The 25,016-nt window shown below is 45.7% G+C and overlaps 1 protein-coding gene and 1 non-coding gene across 3 annotated transcripts in view; both read left to right on the top strand.

Annotated features, from left to right (window-relative positions):
• Nucleotides 1-20,935, top strand: part of ARPC1B (actin related protein 2/3 complex subunit 1B) — a 48,093-nt gene extending 27,158 nt beyond the window's left edge. For both annotated transcript variants that reach the window (XM_033914586.1, XM_033914587.1), the window contains exons 3-10: nt 147-251; nt 1,409-1,631; nt 6,198-6,305; nt 10,527-10,733; nt 11,923-11,998; nt 17,636-17,832; nt 18,249-18,339; nt 20,595-20,935. In XM_033914586.1, coding sequence (XP_033770477.1) covers nt 147-251; nt 1,409-1,631; nt 6,198-6,305; nt 10,527-10,733; nt 11,923-11,998; nt 17,636-17,832; nt 18,249-18,339; nt 20,595-20,633 — 1,046 coding nt within the window. In that variant the 3' untranslated portion in view covers nt 20,634-20,935. The remainder of the gene's footprint in view (nt 1-146; nt 252-1,408; nt 1,632-6,197; nt 6,306-10,526; nt 10,734-11,922; nt 11,999-17,635; nt 17,833-18,248; nt 18,340-20,594) is intronic.
• LOC117345893 lies at nt 1,883-2,038 on the top strand. The gene has a single exon (XR_004536524.1). It is a non-coding gene; the product is annotated as a U1 spliceosomal RNA (small nuclear RNA).
• Nucleotides 20,936-25,016: the final 4,081 nt, after the last annotated feature.

Here is a 25,016-nt window from a genome sequence, read left to right as displayed (position 1 = left end):
TTAATGTGCGGTATTCTGCGCTTTAAATCCCTACTGCGCCATGATAGTTGTAATTCAAATATTACCCTATGTGCCAGCATTGGTAACCCATGGAATCTCAAATATAATGGAGTTACATGACCATAGAAGTGCCCCTTGTTTTACAGAAATTGCCTTCTGCCCAAACAACCACGAAGTGCACGTCTACAAGAAAGATGGGGACAAGTGGAATAAGATTCATGAACTGAAGGAACACAACGGACAGGTGACAGGTGAGAACTCCGGGGCGGATTTGGGAGCGCGGTGAATTGCGAGGTGGTGTGTAGCTGTCGAAAAGGAGCAGGTCACTGGGGGTCATGGGGTGGGTGGCAGCGGTGGCATAGCAAGGGTGTGAGGCGCCCCCCTCACCTTCCCCCACACGGCCTTAACATTTGCGGTGTGAGCGGCAACCCTCCATCCTGCTGCTCGCACCCAGCATCGGCTCTTCCCCTGCTATCATTTCCTAGGCGCGGGTCAAGGAAGAGCTGACGCTGGCGCAAATAGCAGGTTAGGGTTGTTGCTTGCGCCACGAATGTTAAAGAGGGAAGGGAAAAGGGATGCACGCAAGGTAACGGGGGATGGAGGAGGACGGGTGCCAGTGTCCTCATCAAGATGGTACCCGAGGCAGACCCCCCCCCCCGTCCGGCCTTCCCCCTTACTACATCACTGGGTGGCAGAACAGGGCTGGGGAGAGAGTAGACATGAACATAAGAACAGCCTTACTGGGTCAGACCCATGGTCCACCAAGCCCAGTAGCCCGCTCTCACAGTGGCCCTAGTACCTGGCCAAAACCCAAGGAGTAGCAACATTCCAGCATCTCAAAGAATAGCAAGATTCCAAAATTCCCAGAGTAGCAACATTCCATGCTACCGATCCAGGGCAAGCTGAGGCATCCCTCATGTCTTTCTTAATAACAGACTGGACTTTTCCTCCAGGAACTTGTCCAAACCTTTCTTAAAACCAGCTACGCTATCCGTTCTGCCCACATCTTCTGGCAACGTGTTCCAGAGCTTAACTATTCTCTGAGTGAAATAAATTCCCTCCCATTGGTTTTAAAAATATTTCCCTGTAACTTCATCAAGTGTCCCCTCAAGTCTGTAATTTTTGACGGAGCGAAAAATCGATCCACTTGTACATATTCTATTCCACTCAGGATTTTGTAGATGGTTGATGCGTGGAAGTAGTGTATGCCAGATGGCAAGTGAGGGGGGATTTTATATGGGATGATGTTTAACCAAGGACAAAGAATTACTACTTGGAAAATTTCATGTAAAATCTTACTAGCTTATCATGCGGTCTGATACAAGTAACGTTGCTGTCGGCATCCTATTTCCTGTGCTGTATGAGTACAATAGAAACCGATAAGGAACAGACTTCCCGACTCTTTCAGGCATCGATTGGGCTCCTGACAGCAATCGCATCGTGACCTGTGGCACGGACCGCAATGCCTATGTCTGGACCTTGAAAGGAAATGTCTGGAAGCCCACCTTGGTCATCCTCAGAATCAACCGTGCAGCCCGATGTGTGAAGTGGTCCCCCAAGGAAAACAAGTTTGCTGTCGGCAGCGGCTCTAGGGTCATCTCCATCTGCTACTTTGAACAAGAAAACGATTGGTGAGTTCTTGCCCAGATGCTGAGGCTTATTGAATGACGGGCCCAAAGGACTATGGGGAGGGCAGTAGAGTAGGTCAACAGGTCTCAACCCAGTCCTCGGGGTACACCTAGCCAATCTGGGTTTTCAGGATATCCACAACGAATATACTTGAGAGATAGTTGAGTACAGTGGAGGCAGTGTATGTAAATCTATCTCATGCATCGCTATGGACGTCCTGACAACATGGATCCCACTCTCTGCCTCTTTATCTTCACTTACCTGGCTGGGGAGAAACCATGATCAGGAAGGTGCTTCTCCCAGGATGAGGCTCATCCATTGCACTTTGGGTGGGTTGACCCCTACGATTTCCCCAAATGTGGGAAAGTCGACTGCATAATTTCTAGTAGTGAAAAAGAAAAATCATTCGTGACCTATAAGGTGCAATTAAAGGCATACTATTTTTCCCTTGGCTTTGTTCTTAATCTCCTTACTTTGTAAACATTTACATACACTTGTATTCCTGAAAATTTTTTAATTTCACTAACAAAACTGCAATAGCAGTTTCTAGCGTGGGGAGCCGCGCTGAATGGCCCGCGCTGCTCCCGACGCTGATAGGAACTTGAATAACCTACCAGAAACCATCAGGAAAGAAACCAACTACACTACATTCAGACTCACCTCTTTGACAATTAACTGTCTTCATATCTAAATAGCACCCCCTACTTCTTGGTCCCTCCTCTTTCTTTTCCATGTCCCCTTCCCCCACTACTCTCCCCTTCCTCTTTGATCTGTCGCCTTGAGCCTGTATGGGTATGTGTGACTGCAAGTGGAAGATTAGATTAGATTAGATTAGACCTACCAATTAGAGATCTGCACGGGAACGGGGATCGCGAAAATCCTGCAGGAATCCCCTCATAACCCACAGGACTCCCACGGGAACCCCTCTCTGGCCCACGGGACTCGCACAGGGACCCCCTTCTACCCAACGGGACTCCCACGGGGATGGAAGGCTTTGGAAGCAGGGTTCGTCCATATAATATAATGGACACGTCAGCCTTAGTAAAAGAGGGGGTTAATAAGTTAATTACCTGAACAGAAAACAAAAAAAGGGTTCCACCAAAGAGATTCCACAAGGAAAACAGCAAAAGAAACTGTGGAATTGATGATCCTGTCAGAAGTAATTGCTGCTTTTTATGGGGACGGGCGGGGATGGAGGTAATTCCTTGTGGGGATGGGTGGGGACGGAGAGGATCCAGGCGGGGACGGGTGGGGACGGAGAGGATCCTGACGGGGACGGGTGGGGACGGAGAGGATCCTGACAGGGACGGGTGGGGACGGAGAGGATCCTTGCGGGGATGGGTGGGGACGGAGAGGATCCTGGCGGGGACGGGTGGGTACGGAGAGGATCCAGGCGGGGACGGGTGGGGACGGAGAGGATCCTGACGGGGACGGGTGGGGACGGAGAGGATCCTGACAGGGACGGGTGGGGACGGAGAGGATCCTGGCGGGGACGGGTGGGGACGGAGAGGATCCAGGCGGGGATGGAGGTAATTCCTTGCGGGGATGAGTGGGGACGGAGAGGATCCTGGCGGGGACGGGCAGGGATGGGTGGGATTTCTGTCCCCGTGCATCTCTCTACTACCAATTCCTTCCTTTCCTGATGTTTCTATGGTTGTCTTAGGGCCTCTTTTACAAAGCCGTGCTAGCGGCTCCCCTGCGCTAACGGCCCCGAAGCCCATAGAGATTTAAAGGGCTTTGGGGCTGTTGCCGCGCAAGAGCCGCTAGTGCGGCTTTGTAAAAGAGGTAGTTACTGTTACTCCAAATTTCATGTTTTGTCTTATTTTCTTTTCCTACCCCATTTTATTTTGTTATTCTTGGGAGTTTTTTTAAAATTCTTTTTATATTTTATTGTGGATTATTGTAGATTTATAACTCTTTATTGAAGGAAATAATTAAATATAATATAATATACATAGATTTTCATTTCAATTAGATTCACAATTATTATATTTTCATACATATTTTTATCATTCCTTCAAAATATATTTCCAAATGACCCTTTGCAAAAACATCTTATACCCCCTCCACACTCACCTCCCTTCTCCTTCCCTTCCCCACTTCCCTTCCCCCGTACATTTTATTGTAAACTGCTTAGATTTACCTTGGTTTTATATTTGCGGTATATTAAATAAATTGAACTTGACTGGGGTAGGTGTGCCCTGAGGACTGAATCGAGGGGTGTTCAGCCCAGTCTTGCTTTGCATTATGGAAATCTTGAAAACCCAAATGGGCTGCGGCCCTCAAGGACCATGTTTGACCACCTCCACTAGAGAAACCTCGAACCTGGAAAGGACAAAGCCAACTTAACACAGAAGCACAGTATGACTGTGTCGAAGCAGCATGGCCGGGCCGTGGCGTATTCTTACATTTCCACAAATATACGTGCAGAGAAATGTCTAGCAAATGTCACTAAAGGAGGCGGGAACCTCAAACACCCAAACGTGGGAACACACCCCGCATCTTGCTGGGGTCATGAATATTATCACTGGTCCCCCAACACCTCCCTCCACTTTCAATTGGGTTTTTTATTTTTCAATTTTCAATTTTTTGGGGCATTGCAATTTATTCAAACTGTTTTGGGGCCCGTTGACATCCTTTAGAAACATAGAAACATAGAAAAAAGCAGCAGAAAAGGGCTATAGCCCACCAAGTCTGCCCATTCCAAGTATCTCCTCCTCTGAATTTACTCCCTTAAAGATCCCATGTGAGTATCCCATTTTCTCTTAAAATCCGTCACGCTGCTGGCCTTTATCACCTGGAGTGGGAGTCTGTTCCAATGATCCACTACTCTTTCGGTGAAGAAGTACTTCCTGGAGTCGCCATGAAACTTCCCTCCCCTGATTTTCAGCGGATGCCCTCTGGTGGTCGAGGGTCCCATGAGCCAGAAGATATCATCCTCTGACTCGACGCATCCCGTGATGTACTTCATTATAGGTATCTTTTGTTCTTAATTCTTGTTTATTTCCATACACATCCAGGACAGGGTGGGTGGGGATATCTTGTTGGTTTATTTTTTGATTAAATGTATTGGATGGGAGGGGAGGGATATTTTTCTTCTGCATTGTTATTGATTGAATATAAGTGCTTGTTTTGATTATTAATGTCTGTATAATTCCTGGCCCTTTGTATTAGTTTTGAAAAATTAATAAAGATTTCAAAGTGGAAGAAGGTGTTGGGGGGGACCAGTGATAATATTCATGACCCCAGCAAGACGTGGGGTGTGTTCCCACATTTGGGTGTTTGATGTCCCCGCCTCCTTTAGTGACATTTACGAATCGAGTTTTGCTAGACATTTCTCTGCACGTATATTTGTGGTGAGTACTGGAGCTCTACACAGAGGGTTTTTTTTTTTTTTTTTTTTGCTTCTATTCTGCCTCTGTCATATTCTTACATTTACACATAAACATAACATAAAACTCACTTGTATACCACAAATACCATTAAGTTCTATGCGGTTCACAAAGACTAGTAATACAGATGAATAAACATCCAATATCTAACTTCCAAAAGATTCCCTAAAAAGATGCGTCTTTACGGCACGTCGAAATTGTTGATTCGAATTTGGGAATATGAATATATGAGTTAAATCCCTAGTCCATGAGACTGCCTGAAAAGATAGCAATCGTTCCTGAAATTTCTTATATTTGCATCCCTTTACAGAAGGGAATGAAAATGAATGAGATTTTCTAGAATGTTTAGGGTTTGTAATGATAAAAGATTCTATAAGATACTCGGAAATTAAAGCCTGTTAGTGCCTTAAAGCAAATACAGCCGAGCATAAATTGAACCCGTGCCTCGACTGGAAGCCAGTGCAGTCGACGATAAAAATCAGTGACATGCTCATACTTCTTTAAATTGAAAATCAATCTAACTGCTGCATTCTGAATTATGCGCGGTCTATGAAGATTTTTCTGAGTACCAGCAAGATGTCCGACTGACTAAGGACAAGTGATTGAACCAACAATCGAAAGGAGTTCATATCAAAGTATGCTCTAATAACTCTTAGTTTCCATAAAGTCTAGAAACCCTTTTGAACCAGCTTACAGGTAAGGACAAATGGAGATCATTTGGTCTTCTGCAGCCACTCCTCTGTTACTGAGGACAGCTAGAATACTTTAGACATGGCTAAGAAGCACCTTGGAAGCCTCAGAGAAAGAAATAAGTTATATTCACCAGTAAACCTGACAAGAGATAAATGGCTTGAATGTGCCATTGGTAGAACATTTCCTCCACCAGTAGGGGGAGCTATGTTTTATCTTATTTACAGAAATGATAAAGAAGGACGGTATGATTTCAAGGTCCGGTTTGTGTGTGTGCAGATTAGGTACACAACCCTCATTGCAAGGAGAGAAGCACCCCGAAAGCTGCCTTAGCAATATGCAGTTGTCCAGGATATGTCCAAGATGCAGAGACAAATGCTAAAGAGTTAGCCCTCTAAGCCAGGCTTTTGGCTTGGGATTAGGCAACAGCCGCATTTGAAAACAGCTGTGCAAGTGATGGCAAATGTTTTTCCTCTTGCTTTATAGGTGGGTTTGTAAACACATCAAGAAGCCCATTCGCTCCACTGTGCTGAGTCTAGACTGGCACCCCAACAATGTGCTTCTGGCCGCAGGCTCGTGTGACTTCAAAAGCAGGTGAGATGGAAGACGATCAGCTCCCTGGGTCCAAGACATCTCTCCTCACCCCAGGATCCAAGACATCTCCTCCAAATCAGGGTGGGTTCTGACCCCTTAGACCAGAGGTGGGCAACGCCGGTCCTCAAGGGCCAGAATCCAGTTGGGTTTTCAGGGTTTCCCCAATGAATATGCATGAAATCTATTTGCATGCACTGCTTTCAATGTATATTCATTGGGGAAATCCTGAAAACCCATCTGGATTCTGGCCCTTGAGAACTGGAGTTGCCCATGTCTGGGCTAGATTCACTAAGGGCATGGATCCAATCTGAGTCCGAGGGGCTGATTCACGAATTGTCCTCATGCAAATGGTCTGCGCATGCGTCTGGATTGCTACAGAGCGATCCCAGTGATGGTTGGGGGTGTGATTCAGCATGTGTCTAAGAGCCGCGACTTTTAAAAAAACTTTTAGTTGCCCAGCGAGCCCATGGTTTTAACCCACTTTAAATCTGTGGGTAAAAACCACGGGCTCGTACTGCAAGCAGATTTGGGGCAGAGAAAAAGTCAGAGAGTTGGGGCAAGGAGCAGGAGAGTAGACTCGGGGCAGAGAAAAAGGCAGAGAGTCAGGGCAAGGAGCAGATTCGGGGGCAGAGAAAAAGGCAGAGAGTCAGGGCAAGGAGTAGATTCAGGGGCAGAGAAAAAGGCAGAGAGTCAGGGCAAGGAGCAGATTCGAGGGCAGAGAAAAAGGCAGAGAGTCAGGGCAAGGAGCAGGAGAGCAGATTCGGGGGGAAATAGGTCGGTAGGAGAAAATCACGGCAGAGAGTCGGGGAAAAAAGCTGGAAAGACAGCAGGCAGAGCAGGAGATGGCAGTTGGAAAGGTGTCAACGACTGGTCCCCAGCAGTCGCTTGTTTGTGATTGGCCAGCCCAGTCATTTTTGCAGGGTTTTAGTTTGTGAATCGCTGCCTGCCATCATTTCAATGCCGTTCCCCCTCATTTGCATGCGCGGATCGGAGAACGATCAGGACAGAGGTTAGTGAATCGGATCAGAGGGAAATTGGGCTGCAAAGAGGTCGCAAACTAATCGGTACACGATCGGTTTGCTTAGTGAATCTAACCCAAAAGCATGCTGACCCCTAGTGGCTTCTAATGTGAAGTGAGGTTAATCTTTGTGTTGCAAGCTCAGCACTCAAACTGTTATGAAGACTTTTCTCCTTCTGGCTATGGGGACCGGGATAGAGAAAAGCTTAATAATTTGGGTCTTAAGGGATAAATTCTACAGTACATATAGTGCTGAAGAAAAATGCGCTATTCCATAAGCCACATTTAAAGTTAGTGCTTATACCCAGGAACCACATCTAAATTTAGGCATGGTGCAAATACCCGCCCTTAAATGTAGACACAGACGTCCTTAGTCTAGAACTACATGCATAACTTAGGGCTCTTTTTACTAAGCTGCGCTAGTGGTTTTAGCGTGCACGCTAGACGCTAACGCCACCATTGAGCTGGCGTTAGTTCTTGGTGTGTAGTGCGCACGGCAATGCAGTGCGAGCTAAAAACGCTAGCGCACCTTAATAAAAGGAGCCCTTAAAGGAACGCCAATTCACCTATGACCCGCCCCCTTTTTTTGACCTGTGCCTAAGTTTAACTGGCAAATGTCTGTGTTTGGAATAAAGCCCTAAACATGTCTTGGGCCACTTAAGGATCAAGCAAGAGTGGGGCAAAAGTGGGCATACTGTTGAAATATCACATTTAATATCCAATAATTTACCCTCCTGCAACTTTAACAATGGAAACATGCAGAGAAAATAAAAAAAAACAATACCATAGTTAATAAGAACATCAGAATAGCTTTACTGGGCCAGACCAATGGTCCATCAAGCCCAGTAGCCCGTTCTCATGGTGGCCAATCCAGGTCCCTAGTACCTGGCCAAAACCCAAGGAGTAGCAACATTCCAGAATCTCAAAGATTAGCAAGATTCCGGAACCCCAAATAGGAGCAACATTCCATGCAGAATCCCCAAAGAGTAGCGAGATTCCGTAATCCCCAGAGTAGCAACATTCCAGCATCTCAAAGATTAGCAAGATTCCAGAACCTCAAATAAGAGCAACATTCCATGCAGAATCCCCAAAGAGTAGCAAGAATCCGGAATCCCCAGAGTAGCAACATTCCATGCTACCGATCCAGGGCAAGCAGTGGCTACCCCCGTGTCTTTTCTCAATAACAGACTATGGACTTTTCCTCCAGGAACTTGTCCAAATCTTTCTTAAAAACCAGCTACGCTATCCGCTCTTATCACAACCTCTGGCAGCGTGTTCCAGAGCTTAACTATTCTCTGAGTGAAAAAAAATTTCCTCCTATTGGTTTTAAAAGTATTTCCCTGTAACTTCATTGAGAGTCATCGAGTGAAATTTTTGACAGTGAAAAATCGATCCACTTGTACCCGTTCTACTCCACTCAGGATTTTGTAGACTTGAATCCTATCTCCCTTCAGCCGTCTCTTTTCCAAGCTGAAGAGCCCTAACCTTTTTAGACTTTCCTCATACAAGAGGAGTTCCATAACATAAATTTTTATTTATATACCGCAAAAGCCTTTCGGTTCTATGCGGTATATAAATAAGAGATGGGCTGACCATTGTGAGTGAGCTTCAATAGATAGAATATTGGTATCGACAAGTTAACAATAGTTTCACATCAATATGCTGCTTTGAAGGGATGACAAGAGTTTTGAGAACAGATGGGTTTTTAATAGCTTTCTGAGATGCATATATGATGTTGATAGTTTAACCATTTGGCCCAGTTCAGGATCCCTGGAAGCGGCTTGGTATGATAAGAGTCAGTTAATGAATCTTTTCTGAGTACAGCCTTTGACTGAAGGGTAGGTAAAAAATGATTGGGAACGTGTGGAGCGGCTTGGCGACGAGAACAAAAGAATTGAGCAGTTAGGTAGGAGGCCATGTAGGGCTTTGTAGACAAGGCATCCAAATTTGAAGAGATGTGCGTGCAGTAGGGAGCTACAGTTTTGTGAGACATTCCATTATTCAACAGTAAGCGCTATGACACAATAATACAAACTACAATTAAAAAAAACAACTTTATAGACTGCATGCACCCCCCCCCCCCCGTGCAACATTTAATGAGTTTTGCCCAGTCTTTCAATCTTTAAACTTAGTGTCTCTTTAATATCATCTTTTCAGCCTCTACTGGAGTTGTCTGCTCTTTTTCCCTTTAAAGATTTTTTTATTTTTCCCTACAGAAAAATAAAAAAAGACTATATAAAGAATAGTGGTTACGAGTCCACTCATAGGTAGAAATAAGGGTCAAGCAAGCTATAGGTAAGACCTTTTTTATTAGACTAATCCAGAACATCTACAGGAAGCTTTCAAGAGCTGTTGGCCCTTCCTTGGGTTGTCTCTTGAAAGCAAGTTACAGATAAAAATCAGACTAATAAAATCAGCTTGCTTAGTGCCATCTATTTCCAGATAAAGTAGTAGACATTTCAAAGCTTTACGTAAACATTTACTCGGAGAAAATGTCACGACACTTCCCTTTAACATTTTGTGCTTCAAAGCAATACATTCGCTGCTGGACACAGCTCTGTGATTTTGCTGTGAGGGGTGTGTTTGGGTCCTGGGTAGTCCAGATCATACTCCATCTACCCCACTCATTCCTCTGGTATTGGTATGGCTCCAGTTTTGGGTAAAAGCTGTTGGCCATGGACTCTGGTAGCGTACATCCTCCATTTCTGGGGCTGAAGCTATTGTTCCACAGTGTAGGGAAGAAAGCCACAAATCCAATTGGAAGAAACTTTTCCGTGCTCCCAATTGTCTGAGATTAACTTCCTTTGCAAGTCAGACCCCTCCTCCCCTAAAAAACCCCTAACAAAACCAAAAACAAAACTTACAATCTTTTGTGGTCCAAATAAGACGTTGCAGGCATGTGAATGTTCAAGATCTCATATGGCATTTGAACAAGGGGCCTGTGAAGTCCCAGAAGCTGATGTGTCACAGCAAATTTTTATTGGTCCAGTAAACTCATTCCAGTTTAGCTACAGGAACTGTGCACAGTTTGAATATGATGCAGAGTTTAGTTCAGTGGAGACAGGATGTTTGGGTCAGTTGCTTATTAATGGTCCTCCTGTCTTGTGCTGCTTCCACTGGGATAGGACTTGATCCTCCCTCAGAGCTGCTGAAACATGTATCACATCTAATAACAACTTTCTACATTTCTTCCTCAACACCAGGATCTTTTCAGCCTACATTAAGGAAGTGGAGGACAGGCCAGCCCCAACACCTTGGGGTTCCAAGATGCCTTTTGGGGAGCTGATGTTTGAGTCTAGCAGCAGCTGTGGTTGGGTGCACAGTGTGTGCTTTTCCGACAGTGGCAACCGCATGGCCTGGGTCAGCCATGGTAGCACCATCTGCATCGCTGATGCCAACAGGAAGATGGCGTAAGTTCCAACAGCTGATCTTAGCCTTGGGAGGTAGGGTGAGGGCTGCTGGGTAGATAAAACTCCATTAAACCTTGCATAATTTGATGGATTAACCTGCTGGATCTCGTCCCTCATCTTGGTTACAGCTGGGAATTAGTGACACTCTCACCCAGGGCAAGAAGTTCCAGGACTTGGGAAAGAGAGGATGAATGAGAGCCGTTACTCACTCATGGTGGCATTTCCTACAAACAGTGCCAGGTGGACACACCTTTTTTTTTTAAAGCTATTTCAAAATCAAGAAAAGCTGGCTGATATTTAAATTAAAAGCAAAAACGATAAGGCTTTGGGATATTGGCAGTATGACAAAAAAAAAAAAAAAACCATAAGCCAACTGGGGATGTTTGAAGTGGATCATTGCAACATATATTTAAGTTGTTATGTTTTACATGTACCGACGGATGCAAAAATTATCCCTGTATCACTCCTGAATCCCTTCAAGTTATAACATCAGCCTATCCACTAATATGCAGTATGTCTACTTTTAAAAATGTGCCTGCTCCTTCTTCTCCTATAAGGGCTGTTTCCAGAAATGGAAACGATGTTGGGAAAAGTGTATACGTAGGGAAGGGGAGTACTTTGAAAGGGACCCAGGGGAATCAGTTGTAACTTTAATACATTTTTATAAAATCAGTCCTGGAACTTTTTGAACAGACCTCATACACAAACATACATACGAAGAGAGAGGGGAGACATGATTGAAACGTTTAAGTACATCACGGGTCGCATCGAGTCGGAAGATGATATCTTCTGTCTCATGGGACCCTCGACCACCAGAGGGCATCCGCTGAAAATCAGGGGAGGGAAGTTTCATGGAGACTCCAGGAAGTACTACTTCACTGAAAGAGTGGTGGATCAGTGGAACAGACTCCCACTGCAGGTGATTGAGGCCAGCAGCGTGACGGATTTTAAGAGAAAATGGGATGCTCACGTGGGATCTTTAAGGGAGTGAATTCAGGGGGGGGATACTTGGAATGGGCAGACTTGGTGGGCTATAGCTCTTTTCTGCCACTATGTTTCTATGTTTCTAACATAGCTCGATGCTTATTTTCTATTCATTGTTGCCGACAGTTTTAAAAAGAAGAGACGCTTGAGATCCATTCTGGAGGTGTCTAGCAGCAGAAGTTAACCACTGTTTTGTCTTCTCTAGTGTCGCCTCCACGAACACCGAGACCCTCCCTCTGCTGAGTGTGATCTTTATCAGCGAGAACAGTCTGGTTGCAGCTGTAAGTAGAAACTAAATGTAGATTTCCCCCCCCACACACACTTTTCTTTCATGAGAACTCATACAGAACTGGATATGAAGACCATAACTAATTACAGACTTAGGTTTACCAGACATCCGGACTTCCCCGGGTTTTGAAAAGCTTCCGACGTCGGGACATCATCTGCGAACGCACGGATGCAACACGGTGATGTCATGCGCACATGCACGACATCATCGCGTCATATGCGTGGATGCCGTCCCAACACACGAACAGGTTAAGGGAGGTGGGGCAGGGGGGCGGGACATGGGCAGAACTGGGGGTGTGGCCATGGGTCCAGATTTTCCTTCAGGATAATCTGGTAACCCTAGACAAGACTGCACAAAGATCGGAAAATTTGTAGAGGCAGAAATCAAGAGGCAGAAAAGTGTAGTTACTTACCTGTAACGTAGGTTCTCCGTGGACAGCAGGATAGTCCGACCAATGGGAACGGGCGGAGACTAAAGACTGGGGATTAGGGGGAAGCAGGGGGAAATGGGTAGGGCTCGGGCATGCCCAGTGGGGCCCGGGCCCTGCATGTGCTCAGAGAAAAAAAAAATCTCTCTGAGCTATTGGAGAGCTTATCCGCAAATTGGGAGCTGTTGGGACAACACCCATATGTGGCTGACTCATCCTGCTTGTCCTAGGAGGATCAGTTGTTCAAAGTTGTTAAATTGCAAGAGGATTGTGAAAAATTACAAGAGGAACTTGTCGAGACTAGGAATCAATATGGCAGATGACGTTTAATTTGAGCCAAGTGCAAAGTGAAGCATGTGGGAAAGAGGAGTCCGAAGTCCAGCTATGTGGTGCTGGGTTCTGCGTTAGGAGTCACTGCCCAGGAAAAGAATTTAGGTGTCTTTGTTGAGGATACGTTGAAACCCCCAGCTCAGTGTGCGGCAGAGGTTAAGAAAGCAAATAGAATGTTAGGAATTTTCAAGACAGGAATGGAAAACGAAGATGAGAATGTTGTCCTGCCCTTGTATCGCTCTATGGTACGGCCGCACCTCGAATACTGTGTGCAGTTCTGGTCACCGTATCTCAAAAAAAGATAGAATTAGAAAAGGTACAGAAAAGGGTGATGAAACTGATAAAAGGGATGGGACAACTTCCATATGAGAAAAGGCTAAAGCGGCTAGGACTGCTCGGGGGAGATATGATAGAGGTCTATAAAATACAGAGTGGAATGGAAAGGAACAGGTAGATGTGAATTGTTTGTTTACTCTTTCCAAAAATACCAGGACTAGGGGGCATGTGATGAAGCAACTAAACCAGAGAAAATATTTTATCACTCAATGCGTATTTAAACTCTGGAATTCATTGCCAGAGCATGTACTGAAAGCAGTTAGATTAGCAGAGTTTAAAAAAGGTTTGGATAATTTCTTAAAAGAAAAATCTATAAGCCCATTATTAAGAATGACACGGGGACAAATTTTTCCCCGTCCCCTCAGGAACTCAATTTTTCCGCCCCGCGAGTCTTGTCGCTGTCCCTGCCCCATTCCTGTAAGCTCTGCCTTAACCGCACAAGCCTCGAACACTTAGGATCTGAAAGTGTTTGAGGCTTGTGCAGATGAGGATGGAGCTTAGGCATTGGTGGAATGAGGCATTATGACATCACAATCTGAGCTCTAGAATGTTGCTACTTAGGATTTGAAAGTGTTTGAGGCTTGTGCAGATGAGGACAGAGCTTAGACATTGGTGGAATGAGGCATTATGACATCACAATCTCAGCTCTAGAATGTTGCTACTTAGGATTTTAAAGTGTTTGAAGCTTGTGCAGATGAGGACGGAGCTTAGGCATTGGTGGAATGAGGCATTATGACATCACAATCTGAGCTCTAGAATGTTGCTACTTAGGATTTTAAAGGGTTTGAGGCTTGTGCAGATGAGGACGGAGCTTAGGCATTGGTGGAATGAGGCATTATGACATCACAATCTGAGCTCTAGAATGTTGCTACTTAGGATTTGAAAGTGTTTGAGGCTTGTGCAGATGAGGACAGAGCTTAGACATTGGTGGAATGAGGCATTATGACATCACAATCTCAGCTCTAGAATGTTGCTACTTAGGATTTTAAAGTGTTTGAAGCTTGTGCAGATGAGGACGGAGCTTAGGCATTGGTGGAATGAGGCATTATGACATCACAATCTGAGCTCTAGAATGTTGCTACTTAGGATTTGAAAGGGTTTGAGGCTCGTGAAGATGAGGACGGAGCTTAGGCATTGGTGGAATGAGGCATTATGACATCACAATCTGAGCTCTAGAATGTTGCTACTTAGGATTTTAAAGGGTTTGAGGCTCGTGAAGATGAGGACGGAGCTTAGGCATTGGTGGAATGAGGCATTATGACATCACAATCTGAGCTCTAGAATGTTGCTACTTAGGATTTTAAAGGGTTTGAGGCTCGTGAAGATGAGGACGGAGCTTAGGCATTGGTGGAATGAGGCATTATGACATCACAATCTGAGCTCTAGAATGTTGTTACTTATGATTTTAAAAGGTTTGAGGTTGTACAGATGAGGACGGCGTTTGCTGGAATGGGGCAGGACAGGAAAAGAACTCACAGGGATAAGAACATAAGAATTTGCCTCCGCTGGGTCAGACCAGAGGTCCATCCTGCCCAGCGGTCCGCTCCTGCGGCGGCCCCTCAGGCCTATCACCTGTGCAGTGATCCCTGACTATTCCTATAACCTACCTCAACTCCTATCTGTACCCCTCAATCCCCTTATCCTCTAGGAACCTATCCAAACCTTCTTTGAAGCCCTGTAACATGCTCTGGCCTATCATGGCCTCCGGAAGCGCGTTCCATGTGTCCACCACCCTCTGGGTAAAAAAGAACTTCCTAGCGTTTGTTCTAAACCTGTCCCCTTTTAATTTCTCCGAGTGCCCCCTTGTACTTGTGGTTCCCCATATTGTGAAGAATCTGTCCCTGTCTACCTTTTCTATGCCCTTCAGGATTTTGAAGGTTTCTATCATGTCTCCTCTAAGTCTCCGCTTTTCCAGGGAGAATAGTCCCAGCTTTTTCAATCTATCAGCATATGAGAAGTTTTCCATACTCTTTATCAGTTTAGTCCTTCCTATTATTAATCCCCAAATGCATTACTCTGCATTTCTTTGCTTTGAATTTTAGTTGCCAGGCATTAGACCATTCCTCTAACTTTTGCAGATCCTTTTTCATATTCTCCACTCCCTCTTCGGTGTCTACTCTGTTACAAATCTTGGTATCATCTGCAAAAAGGCACACTTTTCCTTCTAACCCTTCAGCAATGTCACTTACATACATATTGAACAGGATTGGCCCCAACACCGAACCCTGAGGGACTCCACTAGTCACCTTTCCTTCCTTCGAGCGACTTCCATTAACCACCACCCTCTGGCGTCTGTCCGACAGCCAGTTTCTGACCCAGTTCACCACTTTGGGTCCTAACTTCAGCCCTTCAAGTTTGTTCAACAGCCTCCTATGAGGAACTGTATCAAAGGCTTTGCTGAAATCCAAGTAAATTACATCTAGCATATGTCCTCGATCCAGCTCTCTGGTTACCCAATCAAAAAATTCAATCAGGTTCGTTTGGCACGATTTACCTTTTGTAAAGCCATGTTGCCTCGGAACCTGTAACCCATTAGATTCAAGGAAATACACTATCCTTTCTTTCAGCAACACTTCCATTATTTTTCCAACAACTGAAGTGAGGCTCACCGGCCTGTAGTTTCCTGCTTCATCCCTGTGACCACTTTTATGAATAGGGACCACATCCGCTCTCCTCCAATCCCCAGGAATCACTCCCGTCTCCAGAGATTTGTTGAACAAGTCTTTAATAGGACTCGCCAGAACCTCTCTGAGCTCCCTTAGTATCCTGGGATGGATCCCGTCTGGTCCCATCGCTTTGTCCACCTTCAGTTTTTCAAGTTGCTCATAAACACCCTCCTCCGTGAACGACGCAGAATCTACTCCATTTTCTCGTGTAACTTTGCCAGACAATCTCGGATATGCTGGGAGGAGAGAAGCTGATATGCACGGACGGGGAGAGGGACCTTGGGGTGATAGTGTCCGAAGATCTAAAGGCGAAAAAACAGTGTGACAAGGCAGTGGCTGCTGCCAGAAGGATTCTGGGCTGTATAAAGAGAGGCGTAGTCAGTAGAAGGAAGAAGGTGTTGATGCCCTTGTACAGGTCATTGGTGAGGCCCCACTTGGAGTATTGTGTTCAGTTTTGGAGACCGTATCTGGCGAAAGACGTAAGAAGACTTGAGGCAGTCCAGAGGAGGGCGACGAAAATGATAGGAGGCTTGCGCCAGAAGACGTATGAGGAGAGACTGGAAGCTCTGAATATGTATACCCTAGAGGAAAGGAGAGACAAGGGAGATATGATTCAGACGTTCAAATACTTAAAGGGTATTAACGTAGAACAAAATCTTTTCCAGAGAAAGGAAAATGGTAAAACCAGAGGACATAGTTTGAGGTTGAGGGGTGGTAGATTCAGGGGCAATGTTAGGAAATTCTACTTTACGGAGAGTGTGGTGGATGCCTGGAATGCGCTCCCGAGAGAGGTGGTGGAGAGTAAAACTGTGACTGAGTTCAAAGAAGCGTGGGATGAACACAGAAGATTTAGAATCAGAAAATAATATTAAATATTGAACTAAGGCCAGTTACTGGGCAGACTTGCACGGTCTGTGTTTGTGTATGGCCGTTTGGTGGAGGATGGGCAGGGGAGGGCTTCAATGGCTGGGAGGGTGTAGATGGGCTGGAGTAAGTCTTAATAGAGATTTCGGCAGGTGGAACCCAAGCATAGTACCGGGTAAAGCTTTGGATTCTTGCCCAGAAATAGCCAAGAAGAAAAAAAAAAAAATAAAATTTAAATTGAATCAGGTTGGGCAGACTGGATGGACCATTTGGGTCTTTATCTGCCGTCATCTACTATGTTAGTCACTCTTCTCTGGACTCCCTCAAGTACTGCCATGTCCTTCTTGAGGTATGGCGACCAGTACTGGACACAGTACTCCAGATGGGACGGGAAAATGAGTTCCCATGGGGACAGAGAAAAATTTGTTCCCATGTCATTCTCTAATGCCTACACAACCTCTTCTGTTCATCTACTGCATCGCTTAGAAATATTGATAAGCGATTCATCAAATTTTAAATAAGATTTGAAACTTGATATTTGGGCATAATTTCTTAACATAACAATCTATCAGACTACATCAATGAATTTCAAACTGGTGAGATTCCAGGTGTGCCGCCAGGGATTGAGTCACTTCCGGCGTCGGCACCTCTCCTCCCCCACACAAACCTTGTCTCATTTCCCCTGAGCTCGGGGCCGTGTCTGGCGCATGCGTGGATGTCGACATGATGATGTAATGCACATGCATGCGATGTTATCACGTCAACATTTGCAGATGCTCGGAGGTCCTCCAGACCTGGCGCCGAGTGCAGGGAAAATGAGACGAGGTTGGTGTGGAGCAGGGCGGAGTTGTTGGTGTGTCACAGAACAACATTTGCTCCGTTAGCATACCAGAGCAAAAAAATAAAAAGTTTGTGGGACAATGGACTACAGTAAAAATGTTGCATACATTTTAATTAATGTAAGGAATCCCCACACTGCTGTGAACATTTGTTCCTTGTTTTCCAGGGTCACGACTGCTACCCAATGCTTTACACTTACCAAGAGAATAATGGATCTCTGATTTTTGGAGGCAAGCTGGATGTGCCCAAGCAGAGCTCTAACCGTGGGCTGACAGCTCGTGAACGCTTCCAGAACCTGGATAAAAAAGCAAGCTCCGACACCAATAATACCACCCTGGACACCTTGCACAAGAACAGCATCAGGCAAGGAAACCTGGGCAGGGAGAAAAGCTGGAGGAAGACAAGGTTTCTCCAGTTCTGATAAGAAAGCAGGTGCTGTTACAAGCCTGAAGAGCTATTGAGGTCTAAAAAAAAATCCAAGCCCTGCTCTTAATTTTTTATATACCACTTGCAAGCCCAAAAGCTTTCAAAATGATGTACAGCGCTCCCCCGCGAATTTGTGGTCCTGGTCATTTGTGGTATTTTCCAATTGCGAATGACTGGGCAGGAGAGGGCAGCCCGAGAGGCAGGAGATGGAGCGCCGGTGAGTGAAGGAAATCACTCGCGGTATGCTACGACCACCTCTTTCTGTTCTAAAGTTGGAGCTCACCAATCAGACAGGTCAGATGAGTAAAATGTTGACTTTGTCTCTCTCTCTCTCTCTCTTCTCCCCTTCACAGCCAAATCTCTGTTGTAGAGGGTAACAAAGCTAAATGTTCCAAGTTCTGCACCACAGGCATGGACGGGGGCATGTGTCTATGGGATGTCAAGGTAAGTTGTACTAGGAAACCATAGCCGACAAGAGTACGTGAAGTTTTCTTTCTTCCTAGACTTCTTCTCCTTGCCCATCCTCGATGGGAGGGTCTGAAATGAGCTGCTGTTTGGCTGATGGGCGACTGCCTGCCTCCCTTCCAGGCGGCAGGATTTTACCTTCTGCAGTATGCCTGAGCCTTTCCAGAAAACACTTGCAGAGCTCTGCTGCACCAGCATGATAACTGGATGACACGCTATTTGCCAATTAATGCAGGCTTTCCCTAGAAATGGCCAGCTCCATCCAATGTAAAAAAAAACAACAACTTCATAGCGAGGGTTTTATGCGATTAATATTTAGCGTCATACATTCTAATTCTCATAAAATGGTTATCTTTCCTCTATCTGCTAGTGTCTTTAGGTACAGGGGGGGCACAATTCTTTTTTGGCCTCGATTCTGTCACTCCCATCTTAGCTGACTTGCAAAGCACAGAACAGCTTAGGTTAACACTCCAGTCTATGGCTGTCTTTTCACCAAGCTAAATGATCCACCATTCCCTTGTTGCCTTTGATCCATCCTAGCTTGGGTAGCAGGAGTGATGGCAAGAACTTGTATACACTGAGGCCCTGAATATCATTTCTCCATATAGAACCCTCCAGTCCCTCCCAAACTCTTACATTTCCCTATCTTAATTGGCAATAAGAGAGACTAATCTATAATAATAAAATGTTAGTCGCGCATGCGCACTCTAAAGTCGTGTTCCTTGATCTGTCGCGGACATGAGAGTGCGCATGCGCACTTATCACGCATCGGGCTTACCACCGCTGCAGCCAGCTGAGGTGTATGACGCAGCTCAGCCTCTTCAGACACCGCCGCTCCTCCTCTTCGGGCAGCAGGCTCCTCTCACGCGCCCAGTGCCGCCGCTCGGAGGCCGCAGGGACAGAGCTGCGGCGCCGATCGCCTCCACCGGTTGGGCAGCCAGCCGCCGATCTCTAGCGGGCGGGGTATCGGAGGAGAGGGATCGCGGCCGCTCAGCGCCCCCACCGAGGAGCCCAGCAACTTTCTGCCGGGGCTCTTTAACTGACCCCGCTGCCCTGTGGCGATTTCAGTAGCGTGTGCAACAGTCTTCACACGCTGCTTCGGGCCCTTCTACTGCCCTGATTTGCTCTGCCGCGTCTCTGATGATGTCATCAGAGACGCGGCAGAGCAAATAAGGGCAGTAGAAGGACCCGAAGCAGCGTGTGGAGACTGCTGCACACGCTGCTGGAATCACCATGTTTGTAGTTGGGCCCGCGGGAAGGGAAAGTGGGGTAGAGGAAACGCTAATGCTGCTGCACAGGGAACTGGTGTGGGGGGAGGGAAATGGAAGGGGAGGGAATGCTGCTTTGGACAGACAGAGGGAGGAAGGGAGACAGAAAAAAAAGAAGAAAGACACAGGGGAAGGGAGATACACAGAAAGACAGACAGACAAAGGGGGCCAGGGACAGAGACAGAAAGAAAGACAGCGGGAGTCGCGTCGGGGGGGGGGGGGGGTGGGGGTGCGGGATGTGGCAGAGGGAACTTTTCCAATGGGTGCAACTGGGCGGCTGTCGGGAACTTCTGATCAGGGGCAGAGCAAGGTAAGTGTATCATAGGGATAAGGAGGAGGAGGGGGGAGAAAAAGGAAGGGATGCCTTCTGCTGGACAGGGGGAGAAGGAAAGAGGTGCTTCTGGACAGGGGGGAGGTAAAACAAAGGGAGAAGGGCTGCTGCTGCATAAGGAGAGCAGTGAAGGGTTAGTAGTGGACACAGGGGAGGTAAAAGGAAGGGAGAATGGACAGGGGGAGCAGACAAGGGGTGGTGATGGGCAGCCAAGGAAAAAGAAAGAAAGAAAGCGGCTAAGGAGAGAGAGAAAGAAATAAAGACAGACACACACACATATATTCTAGCACCCGTTAATGTAACGGGCTATAAGACTAGTATTATATAAAGGGCTTTGGGTGCCTCATGTTTCTTTGTTGGATGAAAGTTGGCCTTCACATCAACTTTCCAGCCAAAGTTTAGCAAATGTTACTGGGCTTCCAGAAGATGAACCAAATCAGCATATAAGGGGTTGAGAAAGTTGTGTAAAACCAGTCACCGGAACCCCCCCACCTCCACCCCCCCAAATCATAGTTTCCATTGTTATTTGGACAAATACATAGGATCTAAAGGAGAGGGCGGGATCGTAGGTGGCATGGATAGGCAACTGGATCAGCCTTATGTTCTTTTGTCTGTCGTCATTTTTCTCTATGCAGAGTTTGGAATCGTCTCTGAAAGATCTGAAGATCAAGTGACCAGGCTGAAACCGCAACACACAATACCCTATTCCTGCCTTGCTGATGCTGAATTATTTTTGCTGCCTGACTTAGTAACAGAAGGAACAAAAAAGCGATAATACAAATAGCCTTAGGTTTTAAAATAAAGAGAGAAACGTTAGACAAAGGCATTCATGAGTCTGTTGTAGAAGTCAGTCTCCCAAGAGCTGCTTAGGAAGACCGTTGATTTTTTAGATCAATATGCTGGTCATATAATTGCTTAACAAAATTAAAATGATCACAAATAAAAAATGGAAAAAGTGCCTTAACATTTATGAGGATAGATGGTATTTGTGTGTTAATTTTATGATGTCCGACAACTAAATGTCCAGAGCGCATGGTACCTTTAGGATAATTTTGCAAAGCCGTTTCCATGCAGAGAAGGGTTTTTAAAATTGCACACATGTGCTTTTGTACCATCTACATGGAGGCAGCCCAGCGCTGTAGTGTGGAAAGAGCTGTAATATACCTACACGCAACCTGCTGAGCAAAAGGTACCAAAAACCGGCCTGAAAAATAAAAGAAAATAAAGTTTTTTTACAAAAAAATAATGAAAAAGAAACCCGAAGGGAAAAAGAACAAAAAAGGAAGAATTTCGCGAGCGGGAAGGCAAAATCTGAAATTTCAACGGCCGTTGAAACACATGCGTCTTCTTCGCTCCGCGGAAACGAAGAAACTGGGGACCACGCTCTCCTCCGTCGGGCGGGAAGGCACTCGCGCATGCGCGGTGCGGCCAACTAGAACTTTCTAGTTAAAAAGGTCCGTACCGGGGCTCCGTCGGTGACGTCACCCATGCGTTAAGAATATGCTGCCTGCTTGTCCTGGGATAAGTGGGGTTACAAAGTAAAGAATGACACAGGGACAAATTTTTCCTCGTCCCCCGCAGGAACTCAATTTCACCATCGCTGTGAGTTTTGTCGCTCTCCCTGCCCCATTCCTGTAAACTCTGCCTTAACCGCTCAAGCCTCGAACACTTATGATTTTCAAGTGTTTGAGGTTTGTGCAGATGAGGACGGAGCTCAGGCATTGGTGGAATGAGGCATTATGACATCACAGTCTGAGCTCTAGAATGTTGCTACTTAGGATTTTAAAGGGTTTGAGGCTTGTGCAGATGAGGACGGAGCTCAGGCATTGGTGGAATGAGGCATTATGACATCACAGGCTGAGCTCTAGAATGTTGCTACTTATGATTTTCAAGTGTTTGAGGCTTGTGCAGATGAGGACAGAGCTTAGGCATTGGTGGAATGAGGCATTATGACATCACAGTCTGAGCTCTAGAATGTTGCTACTTAGGATTTTAAAGGGTTTGAGGCTTGTGCAGATGAGGACGGAGCTCAGGCATTGGTGGAATGAGGCATTATGACATCACAGGCTGAGCTCTAGAATGTTGCTACTTATGATTTTCAAGTGTTTGAGGCTTGTGCAGATGAGGAATGGGGCAGGGACAGGCAAAGAACTTGACGGAATGGGAAAACAGGATCCTGTGGGGACAGGGAAAAATTTGTCCCTGTGTCATTCTCTATTACAACCAAGAGAGAAAGAGGGGCAACTTTCAGTTTTGAAAAGGTTGTGTGTCCTATAGGGGCAGTAGATTGGGACTATGCAAAAGTTTTCACAACTTTGATGATATTCATATTCGACAGCCTGAAAATTGCAGGTACGTAAAGTAGGGTTTGCGATTTCTGGGGTCAAGTATTTGCTTTTATTGATAAACATTTCTCATTTTTTTAAAGACCCAATTAATCCATACCCAAGGTTGAAATTTGGCAGGATTTATGCAATTGATATCCCTCTATCGTGTGGTATAAATAAGTCATATATCCTTTTGCTCAGCGGGTCACACTGTATAAAACATACATATACAGTGATCCCAAGTCCTGCATCAATGTTTCTTTTAAATATAGTTTACTTCTCTTAAAATTCTGAGGTCAATTTCTCAAGCAATTGTAGCATTAAGCACGCTAAAGAAGAATTTCATAGGCATTATTCAGAATTTTAATAGGCATCCCTCCCCCCCCCCCCATCAAGGGCAATGTTTCAATTAACCTGCTCTGAAGACCTTGAATGTCCTTCTACCTTCTGACATCATTTGAGCCTGCCTTGCAGGTTAAATCATGGAGGATCACTATTCTATGCAAGAGGAAGGGGTTTGTTAGACTAAGGCCAACTGGCCCCTATTTTTTTTGTTTTTAAAGAGTTACACACTGCCGTAATGGTTTAATATTAGTAACTTAAGCAGGCTAGATTTTTTTTTAAATTCACTTTACACTTAGCTGCTACAAGGGCTGGTAGATCCTTTCCTTTATTTCCCAGGTTCTCAATTCACATTTAAATTGCAGATGGTTTGTCACCTTGCAGCAATGAATTATCTTTCTTAGGATTTAAAATCAAGTCTTCTGCTTAAGCTTAAAAACAGAAGTGTTTAAAATAAATGATGGGGCTATGGTGAGGCCACATTGGTCAGCATTTTTATAATTAGTATTTGGCTTCCAGAAGGATGAAGCAAATCACAGCATGGGGTTCACAAACTGCCATCAGCAAGGGGTAGACTTACAGTTTTCTGGGCCCCTAACCACCTATCATATGAAAATGGAAGCGTGGGCTCCCCCTACTGGCCCAATGATCTACCTGCTGGCTAATTTAGACCCAGAAGTTATGTGGGAATGTTTAAAAGATGGATTCTCGAGGGAGGAAGGGTTCTTGAGTGGGCAGACTTGCCATCATACTCTATGTTTCTATATTCAGTGCCATTCCTGCACAGCTAACCAGGCAAAGAAAGCACAGCCATTTCTCAATGAGCTTCCAGACTTTGCCTCCATACCACCCCTGGCACTGTCCAGTGATCAGAGGGGCTATTCGGTACACTGCCTGCTTAAGTGCTACCACGTCAACCCCTCCTGACCCAAACAGGAGCCTCTGCTGCCCAGTAAAAATATTTTGAATATCAAGCCATTTGCAGGAAAATCTGAATCTGGGGGGGGGGGGGGGGAATTCATGATGAATGAGGCTGAGAGTCCAAGGTGAGAACTCAAGAAATTAAAGGGTATTTTTCATACTGGAGCTTTCTTTGGAGAGCAGTTTTCAAAGGGGTTTCGGTTAAGTAAGCAGGTGTAGCTCCTCTAAATAGTATCACCCTTGCATACGGCAGAGAAATGCAATCGTTCTGCTAACAGTGTGCAAACGCTGGGCCATCAGCACTGAAATCCCAGCACCCGCTTCCTCATGCTTTTCCCCTCCCCGAGCTACAGCTGCTCGACTTCTGCACACCTTATCCTCAAGAACGCAGTCGCTAATTCATTTCATTTCACTGAGCAGTATTTCCAGTGGCATAGACTCCTCCACTTCTCCTGTAGCAGATTCAGGAATGATACATGGCCGCATTAAGAACAGTGTGTGGTTGTGTATGCTGAACCTTAGAGGGAACACTGGTAGGGACAGTCAGCCCGTTTGTCAGCTGGGAACAGAGGTAAGCAGCAAAAATCTTAAAATCTACAAGCTCTAAGTTACATACAAATACGACTTAAGAACAGCTTTAAAAACGTAACTCGTTCTTAACCCGGGAACCTGCCAAATGTTGCGAAGTGCCGAGCACTGCTGCTATCGCCATGCCTTGATTTGGAACTGCTTTGTTAAAAATCAATCTGTAATAGCAATCTGAGTAGGGCATTTTGCGCTCACATGCTGATAGGCCCTGTGGTTAGAGTTACCAGATTTTACTTGCGTAAAATCCAGACCCATAGACCTGCCCCATTATGCGCACACTATGCCCCACTCAGCCTGTTCTCATCAGTCGGTCATCCGCACATGCAATGCGTGAAGTCATCGCGTTGCATCCACACATAGAAACATAGAAGATGACGGCAGATAAGGGCCATAGCCCATCAGGTCTGCCCACTCTACTGACCCACCCCCAAGTCTACTATCCTAGGGATCCCATTCCTGGTGACAGGTTCCCTTGGCTTAACCCTCTAAGGGATCCCACATGGGCATCACATTTGCTCTTAAATTCTTGCACGCTGTTTGCCTCGATCACCTGCTCATTCCAAGGATCAACCACTCTCTCGGTGAAGAAATATTTCCTGGTGTCGCCATGAAATTTCCCGCCCCTGAGTTTGAGCGGATGCCCTCTTGTGGCTGAGGGTCCTTTGAGAAAGAGAATCTCTTCTTCCATCTCGATATGGCCGGTAATATACTTAAACGTCTCAATCGTGTCTCCTCTCTCCCTACATTCCTCGAGTGAGTACAGCCGCAAATTTTTCAACCTTTCCTCGTACGATAGATCCTTGAGCCCCGAGACCATCCTGGTGGCCATCCGTTGCACCGACTCTACTCTCAGCACATCTTTTCGGTAGTGTGGCCTCC

The sequence above is a fragment of the Geotrypetes seraphini genome, chromosome 11 (assembly GCF_902459505.1).
Source record: "Geotrypetes seraphini chromosome 11, aGeoSer1.1, whole genome shotgun sequence".
In the NCBI taxonomy this organism is placed as follows: domain Eukaryota; kingdom Metazoa; phylum Chordata; class Amphibia; order Gymnophiona; family Dermophiidae; genus Geotrypetes; species Geotrypetes seraphini.
Note: the sequence above shows the minus strand (reverse complement) of the source record. Positions and strands in the feature narration are given on the sequence as shown.